Source organism: Eurytemora carolleeae, unplaced genomic scaffold, assembly GCF_000591075.1.
Source record: "Eurytemora carolleeae unplaced genomic scaffold, Eaff_2.0 scaffold655, whole genome shotgun sequence".
Lineage (NCBI taxonomy): Eukaryota > Metazoa > Arthropoda > Copepoda > Calanoida > Temoridae > Eurytemora > Eurytemora carolleeae.
This window is the reverse complement of record NW_019396642.1, coordinates 55042-81240: the sequence shown is the minus strand read 5'-3', so window position 1 is coordinate 81240 and position 26199 is coordinate 55042. Positions and strand designations below refer to the sequence as shown.

Genomic DNA, 26199 nt, shown 5'->3' with positions numbered 1-26199 from the left:
TTGGTTATGTGAACCAATAATTATAGAAATAATTTTCACCTGCGCAAAGCAATATATCACTAATTTCACGCCCGCAGAAATTCTAACCGGACGCCCCCCCTTCCTCCATAGAAAATACCATAGCTTTGATCAACACAATTTACCCTGTAGTTTCTAATATAAATAAAATATGCATCTTTATTTTACTTAATTTTTCATGAATTCTGATTTAAGATATAGATTTGTGAACTTGCCCTTTAATTTATGGGTAGGGTGGTTGATATAGTATAATCAATAATCCATGAATGTAAATTTTATAAAATTTTAATAAATTCTTCATTCTTCATTCATACTTTAACACCATATTGGGGAAAAAATCCAAACGTTATGTTCGATCTCTCAAAAACATCTGAGAACAATTATTATCTATTACTAATAGAATTCAACGTTTTAAGATGCTTTTTTTTCATTTTATGATCTAGTGTACAATTTGTAGCTGGATTAAAGTCGGTGTGATATATACATTTAAATTATGAGAAAACTACTCAGATTCATTTATCTTGTAGTTATTAGGGAAACCCTATTTAATGAAAATACTAACTACTCAGATTCATTTATCTTGTAGTTATTAGGGAAACCCTGTTTAATGAAAATACTAACTACTCAGATCCATATTCTTTAATATGATTAAAAACTAAATAAGAATTTGTTTTCGTTTTTCAATTATTTGTTAAATAATTTAATGATCTTTATACTAAAACACCATAATAGCTTTATTGTTTGATTATGTTCGGAATTATCTTTAAAATATACATATTATACAAATTATACAAAAGGACAAAGTAATTATTGTAATTAGTATATTTAAGAAAATGATAGGTATCAATATATTTTAGTTACATTTACATAACTTAAAGAAGGTATGGAATACATATCTACAATCTACATTGTGCTATAGTACATTAAATGTTGTGTTTTCCATTTAGGATTCAAATTTCTTCATTTTTGACAATCTTAAAAGTTACTCAAAAATAAAAAAAATGTTCATGAATTTGTATATGTACTATATTTAGAAATGCCTATAGAAATCAAGGTCACATGATTATAAATACCTATTACTAATTCCAACTAGCTAAACATTTTTATTATTTCATTTCTGGCAATCATTGCAGAAAAACAGTTTTAAAGCAATTTATTCACATTTTAGCATAATAAAGAAGACATCTTTACTTAAATATTGATGTCAACATATTTTTTCTAGCGGTTTGATCCATGCAATTATCAAACATATATATTTAAAGGGAGTGTTCGCGTAAAGTAAAACGGGGGTATAAGCTTACGGCAAAAAAGCGCTTTTGATCGCTACTATTCTTACTTCTGTCTGTTGTGTCTTTAAGGAGAAAATTGTTAAAAACGACTCATGATGAAGAACTAGCGTCCATACAGATTAAAAAAGTTGCAACATTCAACTCGGATCGTAAAATAATCAATTTAATTCCAAAAAAATCATTCAGATATGACAACCATTAAACATCGATTATTTTTCGACGCATTCATATATAGTTAACATTTCATAATATTTTTTTAAAATCATATTTCGCGAATGCGTCGAAAAATTATCGATGATTATTTCTTGTAATATCCGAATGATTTATTTGGAATTAAATTGATTTTTTACGATCCGAGTTGAATGTTGCAATTTTCTGGCTTTGTATGGACAATCCAACCAAAAAAAAGAAAGTATAGTTTGGGATATTCGTTGCAGCTTGTCTATTCTGTTCTTAAGAAATTTTAAATATTTACATATACAAATGGCATCTTGTATTCAGAATTTTCTTTTTCTACAATCTAAGTCTACACAGTACACACAAATATCTTATAAGTAATGGGCATACATTGAAATATTTAGGTTCTTACATAAACTACTCTTGTAGATGGAAAATAAAACAAAATTTTGTAAGCAATTAATTACTTGGCTTAAGTTCTAACTTACGTCTTTTCATCTTTCCGATGGTTTAAACCTCTGAATTAAACTATATTTGTTTTACAGTATAATTAATAATTTGAAATATCAAAGGTCTTCAATGTACGGATTAGAAAAAAATTAAGGCTGTTGCGAATAATCAGTTGGTGCTCAACGTTTTTACCCCTAAAGGGGTATTTTACAATTCTAACAGCCAGGGGCTATTCAAGGGTCACGGCCAAGGTGTTGGGGCTGGGGTTGGTGCGCTAAATTTCCTGATCTCCATGAGGCTTGGAACCATTTCGATCATTGATCGTTTTGGTTCTGTTGATAGTTTAGCGTTACTACTGTGTCTTCTCCCTGCCTCTAGTTTCTGCAGAAGTGTCGCTGAAATAAACAACATATTTTTTTGTTCATTGCATAATTACTTATTGATTTTTAGAATAAGGTTTAACAAAAATAAACTAAATCAATTTATGTAATGAATAGTTTCTTATTCGTTTTAGCCATATGTTTTGCCTTTTGGCTTTCTTGTCTTATTTATACAGTATAACCCTTGATTTTTTAAAGGAACCGTGCTGTGGGCGTCATTTTAAATATCATATCCTATTTACCTTTAAACCATTGTTTGATCTAGAATAAGTGGATTTTTAAATTTTGATAATTCACATAATAGTTTCCTTTAGACCAGAATATTTCATTGATATGTGAAAAATGGATCCCATGGTCAGGTTGTGACATTCGTCTTGTGTTTACTTTACAGCCCGGAGAAAGTACACTGCAGTACAAAAAATGCGTTCAGCTCTGAAATAACTCTCTTTGCATTATAATTCTTTGACTCAGGCGGAATTTATTTTATATTGCTATTCAGAGATAGAGAGTTACAAAGATCAATTATCAGCTAAAATATGCAATATTTTCCACAGCATGTTCTATTGTGTACAAGTACTGTACACGACCAATCAGGGATATTTAAGGATCCTTTGGATACGACACACAAAATCTTCAAAAAAAAGAAGACTCAATTAATAAATGTTATGTTTCATATTTAAAATTGGAGTATTTCTTTAAAAGTTGCAAAACTTAACCTTAACTTAACTTAACCCCTTTATGGGTGTTATGTTCAACAAGTAGCCGTGAGATGGCACTCTGAAACCTATCGTAAAAACGTAACATGTCGTGCCGGGTCAACTTAGGCCTACGTAGGTCGTAGCCCACTCTGTGAAAGGAGATAAGCAGTCTATGTAGTCTGTGGTGCTATTAGAAACTGCAGTACACTTGTTATGTAAACAAAGATATGGGGGTTCGGGGTGTATTCTTAACTATGTTCTTTCTGTAAAGACTATGACTTTGATGTAAAAGTTTACAAATTCTGTTTCTTGCCTGAATAAATCTCATTTTACAGCAATGTTGTACGTGACAAAGATATTTACATTTTTCGGCAAATATATATTTTTAGATTTTACAGTTATGAATACATTTTCCTTGTCAAAATATTTTTGAACTATGGTAATTTTATGTTCGGTTTATGCAAAACAGACAGATCTATAAAAGTCTAACTGGAATGATTTTCTGTGCTTAAAGGAAATGAAAGGGTNTGTTTGAGCGGAAAATGAAGCCTGGATGGCACATTCCTCTGCTATGCACACTATACAGTTTTAAGTAAAGTAAGTTGTAAAATACCGTTATGTACTCTGTACATACAAGTCATTTATTGGAAAATAAAATTACGAACTACGGTAGATTTTATAAAATTTTGTAAGACCTCCTAAAATCCAAAAATCCTATATTATCTAAAAGAAAATACACGATAAGAATGATGCCAAAATCTAACTGTACACCTCATAGTACGGTACATTTTATTTTGAACAGCTCTATTGCTTACCTTTGTTTGGTCGTACTAGGGTAAGCCGGGAGGGTCTAGTGAAAACATCCATTTTATTATCATCGATTATTTATTAAATTATACTATTCTTATTTTTAATTATAATTAACGATCATATAATATAGAAAATAACCAATCATTGAATATCGTACGAAGCGTTTATTTTACCATTCACAGGGGCGGATCAAACCATTATCTCAGGGGGTCCATAATCGCCCCCCACTCTCCTAAAAGTTGAACAAAAAGCAGTAAGTTTCTTTTCTTATTTGTTTAAAAAGTATAAGTTCACAAACTCTAGTTCTCCTAATTTCGATCTGTAAAATCTAGTTCTCTTACTTTTTATCTGTAAGCTCCCGTTTTTCTTATTTCTATCTGTAAAAGCAAAGTTCTTCTACTTTTTATCTGTAAACACCAATTCTCCTAATTTCTATCAGTGAACTTCAGTTCTCCTATACTTTATATCTGTAAACTCCAGTTTTTCTACGTTCTATCTGTAAACTCCAGTTCTTCTACGTTCTATCTGTAAACTCCAGTTTTTCTACGTTCTATCTGTAAACTCCAGTTCTTCTATACTTTCTTTCTGTAAACTCTAGTTCTTCTACGTTCTATCTGTAAAATACAGTTCTGTCCTACTTTCTATCTGGAAACTTACAGTTCTCCTAATTTCTATTTGTAAACTTCAGTTTTTCTACTTTCTATCTGTAAACTTCAGTTCTCCTACTTTCTGTCTGTAAACTTCAGTACTTCTACTTTCTATCTGTAAACTTCAGTTCTCCCACTTTCTGTCTGTAAACTCTACTTCTTCTACTTTATATCTATAAATTACAAATCTCCCACTTTATACCTGTTAACTCCAACGTTCTCCTACTTTCTATCTGTAAAATCTAGTTCTCTCCTACTTTCCATCTGTTAAATCCAGTTCTCCTACTTTCTATCTGTAAACTCAAGTTCTCCTACTTCATATCTGTAAACTCAAGTTCTTACACTTTCTATCTGTAATTTTGCAGGCATTAGTATAAATAGTAAGATAGAAAACAATTTTAACGGGTATTTCAGGTCATTTATTCAATTATATTTTTGTTGTGTCTTTCATCCGTTGGAGCTTTTATTTCATAACATAAATTTCCTTAGTAAGGGGGGGGGGGGGGGGGGGGCCCCCCCCCCCCTCCAGGAGCTCAGGTGAGGCCCTTGGGTATTTACAATAATGAAACAAAAAAGTTGTAACTCTTGGGAGTATCTTAATATATTTTTCTAAACTTTCAACTAATAATCTATTTACTAATGTATGGTGGTTGAACTGAGTATACAGTATTGTAGGATTTATTTGAGACATATAAAAGTTTCCACGATGTATAATTACTGAGTTTGTGTGCAACGTCGACGGTGCCGTGACAAACTCCTGAAAGACAAACTCCTGAAAGACAAACTCCGGAAAGACAAACTCCTGAAAGACAAACTCCTGACGAGACAAACTCCTGACGAGACAAACTCCTGAAAGACAAACTCCTGAAATTATGAAACTTTTCTCTGAATGAAATTTGATAAAATTCATAAACTTTAGAAGAAAAATCCGCAAATATTCTATAAAAAATTCTCAATCTTTAGTAATTTGAATATGCTTCTAGCAGCAAAGTATTACAATGATCAGAATAACCAGAAAATTTATTATTATTTAGGGTTAGGTTAGGTTGAGACACTTTCTGGGCCGAGCGCTGTGGCTAGGACAGGCTAGTGGGCCGAGCGCTGCGGCCATGGGTTAGGTTAGTTAAGACACTTTCTGGGCCGAGCGCTGCGGCTAGATTAAATATAAATCATGAAACATTTTTTTTAAATTTGATATTATGGAGTTTGTATTTCAGAATTTTTTATTTTCAAGAGTTTGTCTCGTCAGGAGTTTGTCTCGTCAGCAGTTTGTCTTTCAGGAGTTTGTCTTTTCAGGAGTTTGTCTCTCCAGAGTTTGTCTTTCAGGAGTTTGTCACGGCGCCAACGTCGACGTTCACAATTTTGAATTTGGGTGGGTACGTTTTAAGAATCGTTTTTTAAAATTAATTACAACGACGAAAAATAAAGTAAAAATTATACAGTAAACTAATTAGATGTTTAGGGACATATTTCTCAAAAGAAATTTGTCAAAAAATCAATGTTAGAATCAAAATTGTGTTGTTTTCATTATTTTATTGAATTTTTTATTTTCTATGAATTTATTCGCAGATTTTTACAAATTCTTCAAATGTCTTTTGTTCAATTAAAATTCCATAAAATCTGCAGAAAATATTTGTGAAGAATGAGATTATAGAAACTAATAATTGAATAAGATTGCTTATTTCCGATAACCGATTCTGAAAACGTATCCACCCAAATTCATGAGTTTGAACGTCGACTTTGCGCTCAAACTCGGTAAATATACGTCGTAGAATTAAACGTTTTATATGTTTCAAATAAATCCTTAAAAATTCGTCCACAATACTACATATTTAGTTCAATCACCATACATTGCCGGTCACTCCCTTTAAGCTGAATTCATTTGTAGGCAGAAGCAATGTTTGTTCTGTAAACACACCAACTTTTGCAAAAGAATCGAAGAAAACCAAAAAAACAATGAAACATAAAGGGTGTCAGCAATAAATAATTACTTACTACTTACTTTCTTAATTAGTTATGGCCTTAGAACAGAACCGTTCTTTCCTCTTTTAAGAATGTTAACACAATATATCTTCATGCAGTGTATCGTTTTCTATATGTAAACTTACCTATAGAGAAATGACTGAAGTGTATTTTTAAATGCTTGGATATTCCTGTCCTATGGAAATTCAGTGTACCATATCAAAACATTGTTTCATCTTTCATTTCTAAAGTTTTCTAAGATTTTCGGGGTTGTCGAGTATTTTTCAGCAATTAAAAATATAAATTAAATAAGAATAATTCGAATCCTCTGCTTGAATAAATTTATTGGCTTTAACTTCACATAAATTAAAGAAAAATACCTTCATCAGTTTCACACGACCCCGTAACCCTCTTCCCTAAAATGCATTTACAAAATTGAATGTCCTTTATTTTGAGATTTACTGGAGCCTCTAATACATTGATAAGCAGGTAAACTATTCCTATTAAAATTTAGTCTCAATTAATTTTTGATAAAAAGATGAGAATTTAAACTTAACTCGAGCTTGAAGTATTTTAATATTTCAAGCAAGAAAAACGCGAAAATGTTCTTTTTACCTTTTATTGCAAGCAAACATTAAAAATCGCCTGAAATATTCCATGGGAAAAAAACATGCAACACAAACAATATTAACATGAGACATATTTTCTTACTTCCAATTTTTTAAAATGTAAAATACAATTTCAAGGTGAAAGTGGTGAAAATTAGAACGCTTCAGAGAAAAGGGTAAAAACTGTAACCAATTATCAAGATGAAACAATGTTTAACATTAAAAGTGTTTCAAAAACGGGCACTAGGATCCTATAAAATTATAAAACTATATGTGTTACATATATATGGTTAATATGAAAAGCTATCTAAAAACGAACTAAAAAAACGTTTATTAAATTCTATCTAAAAATAAATAAATAAATATTACAATATAACACTAGTAACGCTTTTACATAAAATATACAATTAAATAATGCTGTTTTGAAATAATAAAGAAAATAACACAGGGTCACTCACAAAAAATAAGACTGTAAAGATTAAATAAGTATTCTGCCATGAATATAGTCTTTTTGAGGCCTTTTTTAAAATTGAGTAATGAAAGAAACAATGTTATCGTTGTCTCTGAAAACTCATGTATTGTGTGTTACCATGAAAATAGAACCCCCCCCCCCCCCCCTCCCTACAAAAAAGTTTTGGGAACAAACTTTGTTTTTAAAAAACCATGATTTTTGTAGTAATACATGAGTTGCGGATAATTAGAGCGTTATTTTCATCGAGTGAAAAGATATGAACTAGGCGCTTTACTGTAAGCTATACTATTCTAAACTTTCGTGAACTGTACTGTTTAAATGCAATATTTACTAAGTCCTTGTTTAAAACTCAATACTTTAATAAAATAATGGTTTCTTAGTCCGAAAGGCTTTTAAAACAAAACCAAGACTATAGCTATAATGAACATCTACAAAATCGATGTGTTTATATTCTAAAATTGTTAAACTTAAAGAGACTGTATTTGTATATTCGTATCAACATATCAACGAATAAACGTATCAACGTACCTACGTATCAAGGAATCTACGTTTCTACGTATCTACATATCAACGTATCTCTACATATCAACGTGTCAATGTATCAATGTATCAACGTATCTATGTATCAACATATCTACATATAAAGGTATCTACATATCAACATATCAACGTATCAACATATCAATATATCAAAGTATCTACGTATCAACGTATCTACGTATCAATGAATGAATTGGTAAAAAATAAATAGAGAGATGGGATAGAACTTGATCTCTGTTACAAGAGAGGGGGCTGGTGGTTTGAAGGGGGGGGGGGGGTGCAAAGGGCACAGTCCCATTCCCATTTAACAGAAGACGTGTTTCATGAAAAATCATTATTCTAAGAAAATTAAGCGCTAATATTAAATTTTTACTCTCGTTCATGTCATTTTAAACCACCAGTCTCTTTAAATCAAGGCATTATAATAATTCTGAATGTTTCCTGGATCTGCATGAGATGTCTGATCTCGCGTCTTCAATATCACTGTAAAGAACCAACTCTCCGCCTGTTAACATCACCTGAACATTATGCACCTCTTTAACTGTCGTCTTTGATTAAAAAAAAATAATCCCACTTCCATGCTCTATACCACATCAATTCCTTCTACATATATCAAATGAAGAAGAAACGGCTGTAAAAAAGATGGAGGGAAAGTACTTAAATATTTGAGGTAAAACCACAAGTGAAAATTCAGAACTGAAACTCTATTGGGATTAAAGGTTTTTAAATCGATGCTTGATCTCCTCTTGTCTTCAATTTCAATATTAATTTAATCTTATAGTCTGTAAAATTTAACCAAAACTTAAAACTGGAATGGAGTCAATCTTTTCAATTTTTTCCTAAGTATAATTATTTTATTCCTGAGAGACTGTTTTATTTCTAAAACCATAAAAGACAACCTTTTAATATTTCCAATCAAAAGAACTTTCAAGAAATAATGTTTCCGAAATGTTTTTTCTTTTTTTTTCCAGTTTGTCTGTGATAACTTTCCATTATTAAAATCCAATGAGTTTTTAAAACACTGTTTGAGCCGTCTCTCACTTATCATGTTCATGTTTAGTGGGCAACACTGCAAATTTTTCGAATAACGTTTTTTCTTCATTATTTACCTTTTCATGAAGCTCTTTACTCTCTACTGTTGGTTGACCTTCATTCTCCACTACAGCGTAAACATTCACCTTGTATACCACATCAGGCTCTAATCCCTGCCAAACAAAAGTGAACCATGAAAGAAAGAAAATCAGTTTAAACTCAATTTTGGACAAAAATAGCCCAAAATAGTTTTAATTAGCTAACAGTTTTGCAATTAGGCAATTGACACATAGGTTTTATTGGTTGATTGCCTCATGACTGTTGTAAGCTTAATTTCAAGTGACCCTCAATGCAAAGATGACAATGCCCAATTCACAACTGTACCCTTGAAAGCTTTTTCAGAAGTAAGAATTAGTTATCAATGTTTATTATTTTGAAAACTGATTATTTTCATTTGGAATCCTTGGAGATGACACTAAAATGAAAATAAACATTAATATTAATGACAAACGTTCGCAATTTCTTTAGCGAAGATTATATAATCTTTAAAGCAAACGTTTAGTAGAAATTAATTATGAATTCTTTTCAAAAAAGTTTTTAAACAACACCTTTATTAACATAGCAGAGGCTGTCGAGGGCTTAAACATAGTTATGTTTTTTATTATTAAAAATCTGCAATCTTCCTAACTGGTGTTTCTAAAGGTTCCTGAGGGTTTAAAAACAAGCATACCAGAAAAAGGTATTGAACAATGGACATTATATATATCAAAACGGTGGCTTATTTATTTTAAATGCAGTTAGGGACTGTAGACATAATTTTGATTAAACCTACACAAAATGTGTTTATTGACAGATTCGCAACTGAAAATTAGCAATTACATTGTCTCAAGGAGTTAGGAATAGAAGGGAGATATGACTGACGCGGTTATTTGATTATGCGTGCTTTGCAGACGGGTACTCCATTTGTATAAGAAATATTCAAAATAGGTTTTTGTATACGCGGCAATTGTACATCAGACAAATATTTCTTATACAAATGGAGTACCCATCTATTAAGCACTCATCATATGGTAGGGCAAACCGCGTCAGTTATATCTCCCTTCTATTCCTAACTCCCTGCGTTGTCTCTATTAAAAAGGCTTATCTAGAAAGAAATTGACAGAACGTAACTCTATTTGGGATGGAAAAACTCAAATATTTGTCACTCAGAGGGGTCCAATAATCATGATTCAGGAATGTAATTTTAACTCTGAAAATTATGGGTCACTTGAAATCACTTTAACAGAAACTTCACATAATAAGTAAGTATCAATTTATTCCTGCAAAACAAGTTTACAAGATCTAGATATACCTGGAGAATAAGTTTACAAGATCTAGGTATACCTGTAGAATACGTTTACAAGTTCTAAATATACCTGAAGATTTACAAGATCTAGATATACCTGGAGAATAAGTTTACAAGGCTCTCTATCCATAGGTGAGCTTTCAAGTAATGTTTCCTGAGCTTGTGATCCCTCTTCTGCTGCTCGGTACCTGATCTTGTAGTAACTAAATATATAATAAATATTAGGATATATTATTCATTGTAGTATTATATTAGAATATACTATTCAATGATCTATTAGTAACAAAAAATATAGTATATATTAGAATATACTATTGTTGACCATAAACCTATCTCTTTACACCCCCCCCCCTGCCCGGCGCAGCCCCAAATCCAAACCAAAAATTTCTCCCACTCTACCTTTTAACCCCGACAAAGGAAAATTAAAACAATGAAATGCTAACTAGTGAAAAATCAAATCCACAAATAACTTTGAAATCCAGAGTAAATTCCACTTAAACAACTGGGTTTATATTTTCAGAAGTATTTACACATTTTTTAAACTATTCCATCAAACCCTCCAATCCTTATCACCCTGACACGATAAAATAACTTTTAGTAACCTTGGTAGTGCTGGGTTCCCAAGCTAGCTGTTAATAAACTAGTTAAAAAATAATCAACTTGTCTGTTCCTGGTAAAAATCAAAAGGCTATTCGAAGGTCAAAAAAGAATAAAATATTATCTTATTAAAATCGTTTAAAAAGCCTATAGAAATAATAAGCCTATAGAAATGTTCTTGGAATATAATAAGCCTATAGAAATGTTCTTGGAATATAATAAGCCTATAGAAATGTTGTTTAAATATAAAAAGCCTATAGAAATGTTCTTGGAATAAAATACACTCATTTAACCAAGCAAAATACAACATGTTCAGTTAAGTTTAGTTTTTTATAACTAATTTTAAATTGATTAGATTTTTTGGAAATGTGAAAAAGGAGTTTGCTTTTCTATTGTTGGTATCTTATAAACCTCTAAAGTCTAAATTTCTTAAAGAAACACAAACTAAAAGAACTTTCAAGTAAAATAAAGAAACTTATCTCTTTCTGAGAACAAAAAATATTAATTCAACTCAAGATTAAACCCATTCCAGTGTAAAAGCGGATTAATGTTTCTAATTCAAAAGTTTAGATTAGTTCTATTTTGGGTTAGTTTTGGATTGTGCATACTTTTTACAATTTAACTAAGAGGGGCGTAAAAAAGGATTTTCTGGGATCTAGTGTTTACATTGCANCTAGGTTTCATTTCAATTTCCCAATCATTTCTGCAAACTTTATCAAATATAAGGCTTCCTTTGCCACCTTCAGCTTTCACCTGACTTAATTAATACATTTTATTTATATATAATTTAATTTATTTATTTTTATACTGCTTTTGAAACTTATGTTTCTCAAAATCCAACTAAATGTTAAACTGATGAGTGAGACCGTTTTTCCTAAGTCTCTATTGGACACCTTTATGATGTATAACTGATTACATTGACTATCTACATTTATTCTGTAAAAAACTGGATTTATTTCAATCATTGTTCATATATTATATATATAAATGTATATTTTAATTCCACTGAATAAAAGAGAAATGTCTTACTTTTTAAAATTTAATTCTTGATAATTTGATCTTTTAACATTAATTTTCCACCCCCCAACCCCAAGAGCTTTATACCTAATTTGACATATAGTGCACGAGTGCACGTGCGCTACTATATTATAAAATAGATTTGTTGGTAAAATTTATTTAGAGAATGGAGATCAAGTTTCTAAACGAGGATTTAACCTCCCTTATTTTACGCCACTGTCAACTAAATATAAATGAAATGAAGTACATACGTTTGTAATAAAAAACTTGTAATACAACTATACTAGCTATGTATTGTAATTAGATTGTATTCCTACGTAATTATGTTGAACTTATCATGTAACATAGATTTTCTAAATAGAGATCAGTTATAATCAGAACTCCGCTTTGATTACAGGGTAGAGTAGTCATACCCCGTTGAGATCATACCTCGTTATAAGGTAGAAATCACTTAAGGGCTGGATAAGTAGCCAATGCTTGTGTCCTTGTGTGGTATTTAGAGCTTGATTAATAGCTTGTATGATAGCTACTCTTGTGTCCTTAGGGGGCATTCAGAGTAAGAGAAATAGCTTGGTTTATAGCTACGCGTGTTTCCCTGTGTGGCTTAGAGCTTGAGTGGTAGCTATATTGATAAGCTAGGCTTGTGTCCCAGTGGGATATTTAGAGCCAGGCGGGTTGTGTCCTGGTTGAAATGGATAGCAGTTCCTGTTTGTGCCTGGACTAACACAGTTTAGGGGAAGAGCTTTTAGGAGTACGGCATTTATTACATGTTGAGCTAGCAACAGTTATGAAATGATTAATTTTTAAATAAGTTTAATTCATTATCTTTTTGCGAGTCGATTAAATTCTGGTTTGAACCTGAATCAGGTTATATTAATATGATGCATTCAAATTCGTCAGTTGATATTTTCAGTGTATAAATAAGCCTTTGTTTTAATCGTCAAAAAATATCCATAATCAGTATCAATTATGATTATTAAAATTTGAGATTTTTAACAGGAAATGATGTTTCCCTAGATACGATACCTAGATCCACAGGTATTGTTCAGCTATTAACATGATGGGGCAACATCAATTCTCCATTTCGCACCTCTTTAATGCACATGAGTCTCTTATATTCTTAATTTCGGGTCCTAGCTCTGTATCGCTGTACCAGAAATAAAGAATATAAGAGACTCATGTGTATTAAAGAGGTGCCCATTAAATAGTGCAATAAACTTTTACCTGACATTTGGTGTCGGCGATTTAGTCCATTGAACTTCATTTGTTCCTAGTGCCACACTTAGATTAGTTGGAGCAAGGGGTTTAGTACTGTATTCACCCACCAGGGGGTCAGAGTCAACCTAAATAGCATGAAAAAATGTAAAAAAAACCACAAGGATACGGATTGAAGAATTATTTTAATTCAACCGGTTTAATGGATATAAAACCTGTTGTTTGAAGTAACTTTGTTTCTTTATATTTTACCCAAAAGAGGAAAAACCCTGTCATGTTTTGATACAAATAAACAATTTATTTTATGTATAAAAAGAACTTTTGGCAGCAAGGGCATATACAGGGGGGGCAAGGTGGAAGTGACAGTGCCCCCCCCAGACCTGTAAGGGAAGAACGTAGCCCCCCCTAGAACTCAGAGCTTTCACATAAAAAAATTAGTTTGCTGTTTATTCAGTGCACTGAGAAGATTGCATACGTGGTCTAGAACCACCATGACAGAAGTCGGAATAAAAAATCTTTTTAGAATGCACATTCATCCTAATTGGATGGGCGCTATCAGGAATAGTGAAGTAAAACAATTATTTTTAACTGCTAAGCCACAAAGGCTTCAATTTGGAGGTAGTTAAAGACCATTTTTAGCTTTTTTAAATTTGGATTTAATTTACTTTATTCATTGCACCGCCGTTTTGTAATTTTTCTTTTTATTACAAGCTAGCTTAAGTGCCAGGCGGCCCTTGGAATTTTAAAAATCGAATTAAAACAATATCTTATAATTTATTCAGCTTCTGTCATCCCCAAGGGTATCCACGAGTTTCCTCACTAAAATTTAGCCCATTTAATTCAGCCATTTGGCCAGCCATAGCAAACATATGACATGAACGAAGAGCTTTATTATATAGCTCACAATTTGTTCAAAACAGAAATTTTTATATATCATAATTTTTTTCTGGACCTTTGTCCTTTTTTCATCTAATAGAATTTAAGTTTAAGTTGAGTTTTTCATTTTCAAAATGTATGATAAAATGTCGATTTTTTTAAAAAATGTGTTTTTTTCTGCTAGTTTTGTTTGAAGGAGAGATAAGGTATAGTACATGCAAGGTATCTGGATTGTATGTGTACCTTTAAAGTATCTTATACTTATACCTGATATCCAAGAAGCCAAATGTTTTGAATTTACTGTTCAAATTTTGCCCCCCCCCCTAATAGTATCTAAAGGGGGGCAAATTTCGCCCCCCCCCCCATAGATTGTTCAGCTGGTTGTCCCATTCAACATCTCAGAACAAAAAATAATCCATTTCATTTTTAACATTTTAATCTTGATTATTATTTCAACAATAACTCTGATACCTAGAAAGGCCATCCAAAAGTTTATCGAGAAAATTTAACGAGAAAAGTTGAAATAAGAAGACAGTAACCACTCTGAAATCTTTAAAGCATTTAGCGATACAATTAAAAAATAAAAATTTTAAATAAATAAAAATAACGTTTTGAAAAATACAAATAAAATGTAAAAAAAATGATTTTCACCTCTTCACCTGAATCCACCATTAGGGAGCAAATAACCTGCACTGTATAAACTTCACCTAAACACATATAATAAATCATACCTTTTTAGTTTTTTTTAATTTAATATTTGAAATAAATCTTAAATCTCTTTAATGTTGAAATAGGAACTGATCTCCCCACTATATTTATATTTTTTATATTTAAAACACTTAAAATTTTAAATACTTCATCTAGCAGTTGTTTAAGAAATAGGGATTCCAAAATTAGAATTTTCGGCAAGAATTTGCAGTTCCAAACTTTGCTTTAAACAAATGAACATAGTAAAAATACATTCATATTTTTATCTGAAATAAATCAAATTAAAAAAAATATTCACAGAAGTTCTCCTACCTCATTCTTTTTGTGGTTTATTTGTAATTAGAGTAAAAATTGAAAATGTAGGTTTGTCTACTTTGTCGACTAAAGATACTCAGACTAAATTTGAAACTTAATCTTTAAAGCTTCTAAAAATTCCAGTAAATCCTGGTTTAAGAAGAAAAGGAATTCTTTTAAAGAGAGTAGTAAGTAGATGTTAGAAATGTAAACAAGGGATTACAATACCAAGACAAAAAAGTAATCCCAGCCTCATGAGAACTTATTCAAATCTCTGAAAAGCTGTCTTTATACAAAATGCATATCAATTTTAAATCAATAAAACATTTGGTTTTATTTTTTGAAAAAAATGTTTTTTTCAAAAACATGCATCAATAAAAATTCAAAAAGGTTGTGTCCAGACTCCAGAAAGAAGTACTCAAATAAAAAACAATAGCTATAAATTCCAATTCCATTGAAGAGGATTCTCAATTATTTCCCAAAAGTATTTTGATTCATTGTAATGAATAGGATGAAAAGAAAAAATCAATGAATAGATTATAATAAAGGGATTGAACGGATTAATTTATATATAAAGTTACAAATGCAAGTTACATGGGTCCTATTTACCATTGTTAGAGAAAAAATTATGGAATTATTTTGGTTTTCTATCCAAAAATTGACTATTTCAAAATCAAGGAAAGATCGAAATTGACAGTAACTGTTTTAGGACAGATGTTATCTACCCTGTTCTTAGATGTTTAAAGAGTACCATTTCAGGGTTGACTCAATCAGGGTCTCTGTACATTAGAAGTACAATTACAGTCCCTTAAAAACAGATTTCTACCTGTTCCCTGAATATCTGGAAGTTTAGAAAAGGTAAATGTATCTCTGTCGGCAGGTATTTCCATGTAGTTGCTGTAACCTATTCTTGGAGACTGGATTCCTATCTTGTACTTGCTGGATTGTCTGTACAGAAAACATAGTTAAGATATTTTACTAAAGAAGATCGGACTGTTCGAAAATTGCAAATAATTTGTTCAAAATTTCAATTGTTATCCTTATACACTACCAGTTAGGATAGTTAATCATAGTCTGCAAAACATTCAAGCACAATATAAGATGGATGTTAAGGAATTTTTAATCAAGTCAAGTCAAAGATATTTTCTTTCTTTTCCATTTAAAAAATTGTATTACCCTAAAATGACTGCCGACTCCCATTTGATGGTAAAACTGTTGCACTGCTGGTTTTCAAGAACTAAATTCTGGGGTGGAAGGGGCTTGGTTATGAACTGGATTTCTTCTTTGGTAGAGACCGTCTTCAGATGCTCATAGATACAGAGACATGTGACCGAAACAGTGAATTCAGTAGCAGGTGCAAGGTTATCGACTAAGAATGAGTGGAGAAGGGAATCATTAAGCATTTTGATTCCAAATTCTCTTGAAATTTTGTTATCTTTAGATATGCAAGACAAGTTAAAAGCTTTCAGCGTCAATGTTCGACGTGGGACGTTCCATTTGATGATAACTTTGTCTACCTGAACATCTTCTGCCCTTAGTGATTGCACAGGCAAAGGTTGGGTCATTCCTATATCTATCAGAGGTTTTTTGGTTTCATTGTCACCTGTCTTAGTTTTCAAGACAACAAGATATGCTTCTCCGGGAAACAGTCCTGTGATGCTTGCAGAGGTATCTTTGCAGCTCAGCTCTTTGTCCCAGCCATCTTTACTGATTTCAAATTCAGGGAATATGTTGAAATCAGCCTCTGATTGGTTTGATGAAAGGTTGGTTAGTCCAGTAAGCCCTGATATATTTGAAAGACTTGACATTTTTCTTAGTTCAGGGGCGGCCAGACACAGAGAGGACATGCATGGGTCTACTGAAAGTACATATTTGGTAAATTCTCCCTTTGGGCTTTCCCAATGAATTTCAAGTTCTGTAGTTGTGACTGACTTGATAACTCCTGTGCGTGGTCTTTCAGGGCCATAAGGGAGAAGAGTGGTGATTATACGTTCTCCTTTCATTCTAGATTTTCCAATAACACAGGCTATTGTTACAATGTACTCAGTTTTACCTCCATTCAAGTCAATAAAGCTTGCACTGTAATAATCATCATTGGCCAGAACATATTCATCCTTTGCCATCTTAGTGATTGTGTGTCTACTAGTCTCTGCGGGGAAAATTGTTACCTCGTAGGAATCTACAGAGACAGTTGTAGACTTGCTCTTGCACCACTTCTCTATTCTTGCTGCTTGCCAAACTACTTTCAGACGATCCTCCTTAACCTTAACAAATTCTGCTTCTGATGCTCTAATTCTTGGTTGACATATCTGCTGAAATGTATGATCAGCATGGGTTAGAACTCTCAAAGTTGATTCAATGCCTGACGTGTGGGCTAAAAGATCAAAGAGGAAAATAAAGTCTCTTCCCTCTTTAGCAATTAGGATAAAGTCCTCAGCAGATGATACCTCCTGAATATCTCTCAGCAAGTTGGTGATATCCCGGAAGAAAAGACACCATATCAACGAACCTGTTGAGCAAACCAGACAAATCACTTGTAAAGCAACACTAAAATAGAGAAGGATTATGAAAAAAGAAACTTTCTTTCCATCACACTGAAAATGAGCTTGACCACCTGGCAGTCCCAGACCCATGTCAGCTCCAACATCTATTATACAGATTGAAGATTCTAGGTTTGGCAAGGAATCAATGGCAAAATAGATATTGATTGGTATGAATGCCCATAACAGTAGCTGCTCCATTACATTTTTCATAACATATGTAAAGAACAATGTGTTTGATCTCTTCAACGAATTACAAACTTCATTACGCTGCCTTTTTCTTGAAATTGCCTCTTTGTTAGCCTTTTCATCACAAACATCTTCTGCCACATCAGAGTTACGACCATTAAGTGAATCTTCTACTATAGTTAGATAGAACCTCTCAACTTTCCCAGATATTCTTGGAAGCTTGGTCAGAAATTTCTCAATGAGTATGATCAGTAAGGCTTGCATAAGAAGAATGTAGGGTAAGCTTTGCATGAATTGCGTCATTGATTCATCCACACAAGCTCGGTTAAAGTTTGCATATGCTACAAGGGGAGTTGCCGATCCACTTGGGTATGGTCCTAATTCATGATCGGGACTGGAACCATTTCTAACACCTGTAAAATTAAATGCCTAAAAATGTTTTTATAAATTTAAAATATTTGTCTTTAAAATATATCAGCTTGAACAACTTACCCAAAACCATACAGTTAACATCTCCTGAGCCTAATGTAGAAAGAAGACGAACAGATAAAGCTATTGTCCCAACAGCAATAAGACCATAACACACATAGTCTTCAATGACATCAAGGGTATGCTTGAATATCTGAACAATTTTAAAACCATTTTATTATGAAATCTTTTTGCCTTTGTAATGATTTTCAATTTAAGTTCACAGACTTTATGTCAACATTTATTAACTTTTACCTTCTGATATGCAGGCTCTATGAGCCAGGTTTTGGCCGCTTCTTCTATGGGTCCACTCATGGTGCTCTAGATACAAAAATTATAGATGTTGTACAGACATTTTTTTAACAGAAAATCTGAAGGAATTGTAGATCTTATCAAAATAGTTTTATGAGTATAGACATTTTATTTGTAACTGAAAAAAAATCGTATTTTCATATACACTTCAAAAGAATTGTTTAGATTTTGGTAATCATCTGTTCTTAGTCTTTTAAATTTTGAACCTCTTTTAAGGTTTGAAAAAAAACCTTTTTAATCAAATGTATATTGTAATATGTAATATTTAAAACATTTTTTTTGTCATTTCAGTATATTTTGGTTGGCCCAAGGAATTTACAATTCTCTAATACAATTGTTACACTAAGTAGTAATCACGCTAAAACAAAACAGAAACCCTAAAATAAATCTAAGAAAAAAATATTATATTTTACAATAATCAATAATCCAGAATAAAATTTAAATATAAATTTATGAAATTCTGGCTGAATATTACAAAAATATCAATAAATAATGATTGAATATTAGTCAAAAATTAGTAAGTCAAGTAGTTAAATATATTTTTTTGAAAATTAAGGCTAAATGTGGTTTGTGTGCGTCAACCAATTTTTGATTAATAAGTAAAAGTAAAAGTAAAAGTTAGAAAACCACTTTCAAAGATTAAAATGTCAGATTAATTAAAGATTAATTCTTAAAAAAACAAATGAGATTAAACAGTAAGCACACAGTGTCAAAACTTTCAATGCGTTTTTCAACATATTGGAACAAAATTTAGAAAAAGATAATATAAATTCAGGAAAAAAGCTTCGAGAGGGGGCTCTTTCGCTAACCCCCCCCCCCCCCCGCTTTCTTCTTTATATTGCTTCTATCACAATCTATTGAAGCACAATCTACTGAAAAAAGGTTAACCATGTTGCCTTAGATGATTGGATGAAAACAGTGTTGACAATACTATCAATAAATAAATTAACAAACCTAACTGGGATAATAAGGTTAACAAATATCACTGAAATCAGTATTTAACGTCATTTTTCTTAACCCTATATGACGTGGGTTACTAAGTACCTCTACACTAAGGACTTATTTGTACACATTTTTACAAATGCATACAAAGAGGAGAGGTCCCCCCTCTGTTTAAGAAGGAGTGTTCTTAACAAACTAAATATCTGATACAAGTCGAATTTTTATGAAAAAATCTGATATTGCATTTTTCTTAACCTTCCCCTTCTTAACCCTAATCCAGTCTAAAAAAAACACAGGTAACCTTAGATAAACTAAACCTTTGAGACGTCTGATCTTTAAAAATTCAAATTGATAGGAGTATTTTTTTGTAAATGATTTTATAAAATCTAAAATGTATTAAGATAATTATTTGCATTAATCATGAAAGTTTTGTAATCTTGATATTTTTTAACATTATGAATACTATTCAAAATACATTATTTATCAATATTGCTGAAAAGGATGAAATGTATATATGTATATATTATCTGATTAAAAATGTCTTCAGGACAAACGAATATTGGTTAAGAAGTAAAGTAACATTGTGGAATAGAAAGAAGACTTCTATGATTCATGTTATGACTTTAAACAGTCCGATGAACATGTAACAAAGCAATTGTACAAGGTTTTGTCGTTTTATAGGTTTAAAAGTGTTTAATTTTGATAACTCATATACATTTTCCTGTAGTATAGAAAGCAAATTTCTTTAATAGAGATCACACTATTTAAAATAATTTGTTGTCCAAATTGTAAACATTGATATTAATTCATATTTGATCATGCAGACGACGACGCTTTAAAAAAAAAGTAGTTGTGAATCAGGGATCGACATTTTTACATGAAGAATCACTGAAATTTTACTTACAGATCCTTTAAACTAATTTAGGTAAAGAAACAGAAGTTAGTAAATCGCAATTGTACTTTGCCCAGACCAGGCCCTAATCGGCCTGTCCCTGCTCACAGTCTTTGTTCTTCATTACAATAAAACTAGTTTCTAATTTATTCATCAATATGATGTACACAATTTCTATTAAGATTCTTGTTTCAAGTTAAGATGACGTCATATATTAGTAATCAAACAAACAACAAGTCTTAAGTAAAAAATGCTTACTGATATTTGATTGGATCGGTCCAAATCCATTGCATTCTTCCCACTATAGTATTCGACTGATGACGTTAGATGTTTAATAAATAAAATAAACAATTATTCCATTCTCTGAGGATAGTATGAAGACAACTGTTTTTAAACAAAATAAACAAAGGAATTGAGTCTTTGTAACAAACTCTGGTTTTCTAATCCCCTATATCTTTTCAACCCAGTGCAGTAGACCTTTAATATTTCAAACTATGAAATTTGTTAGATTAAACAATCTAAGTTTGAAATATCAAAGGTTTACAACAACCGGTTGCAGAGATATTGGCTTTAGAACATTTGAATTTGTGGCAAAAACTCAGATCTTTTATTGCATTCTTTCCACTCTAATATCCGACTAATGACGTCAGATATAAATAAACAAAATAAAATAAAAAAATTATTGCAATCTCCCCACTTTAGTATACAACTGATGACGTCAGATGTTCAGTGTTCAAAAAGAACCAGAGGTCATCTATTAAACATTATTATGAACATTGCCATTAGAGTAATGTAATTACAGACAATATTATATTCCCTTATGTAAGATAAAGATTTCTTACCAAAAAATTTATCCTTAGCGCACTAATAACTTACTCTTAGATATATAGATTTTAATTTAAAGTTCAAGATTTTTAAAATTAACTGGCCGGGCCATTGAAATATGAACTGGAGATATTTCTTGGAGGTGGGTAAAATTTACCCACTGTTCCCCCAGATGGTTATGTATTTCAAGGTAAAATTTACCCACTCTTCCCCCAGAAGGTTATGTATTTCAAGGTAAACTTTACCCACTGTTCCCCCAGAAGGTTATGTATTTCAAGGTAAAGAAGGTTATGTATTTCAAGGTAAACTTTACCCACTGTTCCCCCAGAAGGTTATGTATTTCAAGGTAAAATTTACCCACTGTTCCCCCAGAAGGTTATGTATTTCAAGGTAAAATTTACCCACTGTTCCCCCAGAAGGTTATGTATTTCAAGGTAAAATGAGAGACTGGAATGTTCTAAGCTTGGTTTAACAGTTAAGTGAGTTGACTTTTATAGAGAACGTTTATTTTCGAGGCGATGGCGGTTTCCCAAGCTAATATTACTGATATTAATAATTCTTGATCTTAAGTTTCATTTTATTAGTATTAATATATTTGTTTTGAAAATTTGTTCGCTTTTAAATCACAAAATCAGCCCCATTCCTCCTTGAATACTTTTCCAAATGTTTATTTTATTTAACCTTTAAGTCAGAATTATATTTTACCAAGCTTACAACAATAAGCCACTTAGCCTTTTTACCATAATATTTCTCATCCCAGACCCCCCCCCCCCTTCATCTTAGTCTTCTCAGCAGGATTAAGAAAATGTATCTTCTTTAAAGAAAAGACCAAATAACTTTGTTTCTGCATTTTCAATAGAGAAATAGCATCGATTATGTGTAAATTGGAAATGTGGGGAGGGATTTCATGTGCTTAAAACACCCTGTAGCTCCTTTTGCCAGCATCTTCAGGGTCTTTAACAACATACAGGTCAAAATCCTAATTAATTGTCAGTCTTTGGTTTGCATATTACACATTCAATTTCATCAAACCATAATTTGTACATTTACTCTCCACGTATTTTTTCTCCATTATGCGACAAACTGAGCCCCCCTCCAGCTCCTCCATTCCTTGATATAAATAATCTAACCTCCGACCCCCACCCTCAAACTCATTCGTGCATATCCATAATCCACATCACCACCATAACCCCCAACTCTATTCATGCATAGCATATCAATATTCCAAAAATGTGAAGTGAAACAAAACAAAAACAATTGTTTTCTCATCTGATTTCAATTTCTTGTTTTTCACTTCTTTTGATCACTTTAAAAAAAAATTTAAAACAGTTTTTTAAATGATGCAAGAAAGAAAAAGCTGACAAGCCAAATTGTGTTCTATCTATTTTATTGTTATTGTGCATATTGGATGAAGTATGAAAAAATAAAAATTAAATCTGCAATTAACAAAAAAAGTTAAATCAAAAATCTTAACATCTTTAACATTTCCTTGCACTTAGTCCCAAGTATTCGACTGATGACGTTAGATGTTTAATAAATTCCCCCCTTCTCCTCGACCCCCGGGCCTGCATTTATTTATTTTGGATTGACGCCAATGATGCAGAAAAATCTAGAATCATAAACTATGAAATGTGTCAGAATATTAGTATTGATATACTTAAAAGGGGGCTGAAAAGGTAACTTCAAGCGACCTCCATTAAAAGATTTAAGTTACCCATGTGTACTCCATTCGAGTAATTTTGATGAAGCATTCGTCGTCATTTAATTGTAAAATTCTGACAATTATCTTTGTCCCTGTTGCATAAATTCATTATTCAAATTGAATTTGCCGCTATTAAGTACATCTTAACTTTAATATTTCAAAATTTTATATTACGTCACATTGTCTCACTTTAAAATGCATGCAAACTTGCTAAAAAATCCTTTGCTTTCAAGAGCGTCAAATCAAGTTTTTTAGAGTCTCGCTCTGAATAGGTTAATTATGTTATGCAGCTCTTTCACTTTATGAATAAGATTAGGATTTTGGATTTCGATTTTATCAATAAAAGTCATTAGTTCCAGGATTGATAAATTAATGCCACGGGGCTAGAATGTCCAAAAAGATAAAACATATAAAAATGTACAATATCTAATTTTACGATTTTGTTATTTTTACTAAAATCCTACAAACATTTTGAATAACATTCTTTGAATTAAAAGAAAGAATAGTCATCAAGCATACTGTCTGAATGTTATTTTAGACTTGTTCCTTTGCAAAACTGAAATAACTTTTTAAAACCAATTCCGTAAGCAAATTGCAAAAGTTTTGCAAAATAAGTTGAATGCTTTTGTGCACGTAACATAAAACTAACTGAAAATTTGATTGATCATATAGAAAGCGAATAAAAAGCATTTTTAATTAAGATTAATTAGAACACCGGATATATTTTATGTATCCGGGTTAAAACGTTATTTAATGGAATCATATGATAATTGATTAATATCAGAGATACTATAAAATGTTCTTAAATATCGACGTTTTCATGATGAAAAACTTTTCAAAGCAATTACGAAGCACAAGAGAGCAAAATTTGTGTACTCATTTTGTTAAAGCCTTAAACAATTTTGTTTTTTAATTGCTTTAAGAGGATAAAAACTGATTGGTTAGAAAAAACTCATTTAAAAACATCCTCTTAACTAAGCTTTGTTACAGTACTATACAAGCATCGAAATCAGTCACAGAAAGTTAGTCATGCAAAAAAACAAGTTGAAAAAATAAGTCGTAAATAAGCATTCAAATATAAAAAACCAATTGCTTTCAAAAAGAGAAAAATAACATGATATAACAGTAACATATCCTTGAACATCACTTTATTTATACTCACCATGTAAAAAAATCAACAAGTACAGTATTGTATTAAAAAGTTCAAAGATATATCATTCAAATTATGAAAAGCAAACAGCTGTTCTTGTTATTTAAAGGGACTGATGATGTATCTTCAAATGACTTTCCATTTCTCTTTAAAGATACTTGCGGATTTATGCAGTAGAGACTTTGAAGGAAATTGGAAATTGTTCCTCATATTTAGGAATCAAGGGATGTAACTCTTTTAATAAATGAGCACTGGAAATAATATATTCATATAATGAGTAATGACCCTTTAGTAAGCTCTCTTTAGAGTGCCCGGGCCCTTTAAAGATTGATTATGAAAAAGTTGTTGAATGACGTATCTTTCAAAACTCTTCACTTTGGAGCTCTTGACCAGTGCGCTTATTCAACTTTTTTCCAGCAACTATCATATTTCTTGGAAATAGTAAATACCTTAAATATTTCCATCAATTAATAATTTAATCAAAATAACTAAAATTCTCGATTGTTTTTTGGAGGAAAATTTAGGAGTCCTATTCTGAATGATTTGCATGAAAAAGACCGCTGATCAGAGTGGCATAATTATGCCCGAAAAAAATTATATATTTGAAAACAAACTAACTTCGAAAACCATAATAGCCAGTAGCTATGCGAAGTGCGCTGGTCAGAGTATCAGAAGTCAGTTGTATCCTATGAATACCGATGACAGGTTTTTAAAAGTTTCAACGAATACAACAAAATGAAACTTCCAAAGAGAGGCTAGTTTAAACAGACTGCTGCCGTATTATTAAGAGTTCCTCTATTTAAAGCGTGCCATGTGTGATTCACAACGGTGTCTGGTCAATATTGTGAAAGATATTGTGATTTTTATCTCGGAAAGTAATTTATTCTCAAAATACTTGTGTATAGTCCCTTTTAAAACTATTTTACAGAAGTGTTAACTTACTTTTTTCGATGATCAGTTTTCAGGTGACATTGGACCAATTCTGCATCTTTGTATCTGAAATATTCATGTACCAACATTTTCATGGTAATTGATAGAAAGTTTTCCATATTCATAAAACCATTCCTAAAACTGTTTAAATGGATTTTGCGAATTCATTATATCAAGGCTTAAAATTCTATAAAATGTACATTTAAAATCAACAGAAAATTTTAAAAAATTTATCTGAGCAGAAAAACCTGTACACGGATAAAATAGAAGAAATGAGAAGATAAGGGTAAGTGTGAACTATGTCGCTGCGCTAAATCTGCATTTTAATAGTTTAAATTAAACTCGACTGCTACTAATATGCAATGTAATCTTGTAGTAAATGCCCTACTTCAGAAGGGTTTTTAAACCTGTAATAATCCAGGTACAACTCAATCTCACTTTACAAGCAATATCAAACCAGACACAATCTATCTGTATGGGCACGATCTCACAAGCTATCAATGTCAATTGGGACGCAAGCTTGTAAACTATCAATATCAATAACCAATAGGCATGATCCTCAACTCGTTTTTTAAATCAAGGAACAATTACTATCTCACAGAAATCAGGTTCTATATCTATATCAACTAATTTGTATTTAGATATCTATGTTACAAGAAGTTAACGTTAATAGATGTAATTACAAGTTTCATTTTGATTAATATATAAAGAGTAGTTTAAGTTTCAGGTACATATTTACAGGACTAGCGCGGGTAGATATAACATAGTTAAGCTATCACAATACATGTTTACAGCGCAATTTAAGTTTTAATGTACGTATTTAAGATTAGTGTGGATATATAAAAGTGTAGGTTATCACAATACATATTTAATCATGTTACGTAGTTATTTAGGGCATAGATATTATAATTAATAATGTATACAACGTAGTTTAGGTTCACACGATATTTAATACAATAACTCGATATTTATTACAATCTTTTGATCAATTTATACATTTTATATTCAATTCCAATAGAATCTTGTTAAATTAACCAGTTTAAAAAATGGTTTTAATATGTATCTTGAAACAAATCAACCCCATTTAACCCGGGCGAGAAATTACACATTTGTC

General features: G+C 31.4%; 2 protein-coding genes across 6 annotated transcripts in view; one reads left to right on the top strand and one right to left on the bottom strand.

Moving 5' to 3' along the window:
- Positions 1-26199, top strand: part of LOC111706758 (uncharacterized) — a 44782-nt gene that overhangs the window by 1358 nt on the left and 17225 nt on the right. The gene's annotated exons all lie outside the window — the stretch shown is intronic.
- LOC111706757 (uncharacterized) lies at positions 7458-25179 on the bottom strand. 5 transcript variants are annotated; one of them, XM_023479684.1, is made up of 11 exons: positions 20737-20781; positions 18588-18653; positions 18357-18486; positions 16312-18277; positions 15962-16083; positions 14785-14840; positions 13267-13385; positions 10526-10631; positions 9161-9256; positions 8450-8569; positions 7458-7977 (listed from the first exon to the last, which is right to left on the bottom strand). In XM_023479684.1, the coding sequence occupies exons 1-10, from the start codon at positions 20764-20766 to the stop codon at positions 8471-8473; spliced, it is 2790 nt and encodes a 929-aa protein (XP_023335452.1). In that variant the 5' UTR covers positions 20767-20781; the 3' UTR covers positions 7458-7977; positions 8450-8470. The 5 variants fall into 5 exon arrangements, with proteins under 5 accessions (XP_023335452.1, XP_023335451.1, XP_023335454.1 ...); XM_023479683.1 differs by having other exon boundaries at positions 7458-7963; XM_023479686.1 differs by lacking the exons at positions 7458-7977; positions 20737-20781 and adding exons at positions 24514-24604; positions 25098-25153 and having other exon boundaries at positions 8302-8569.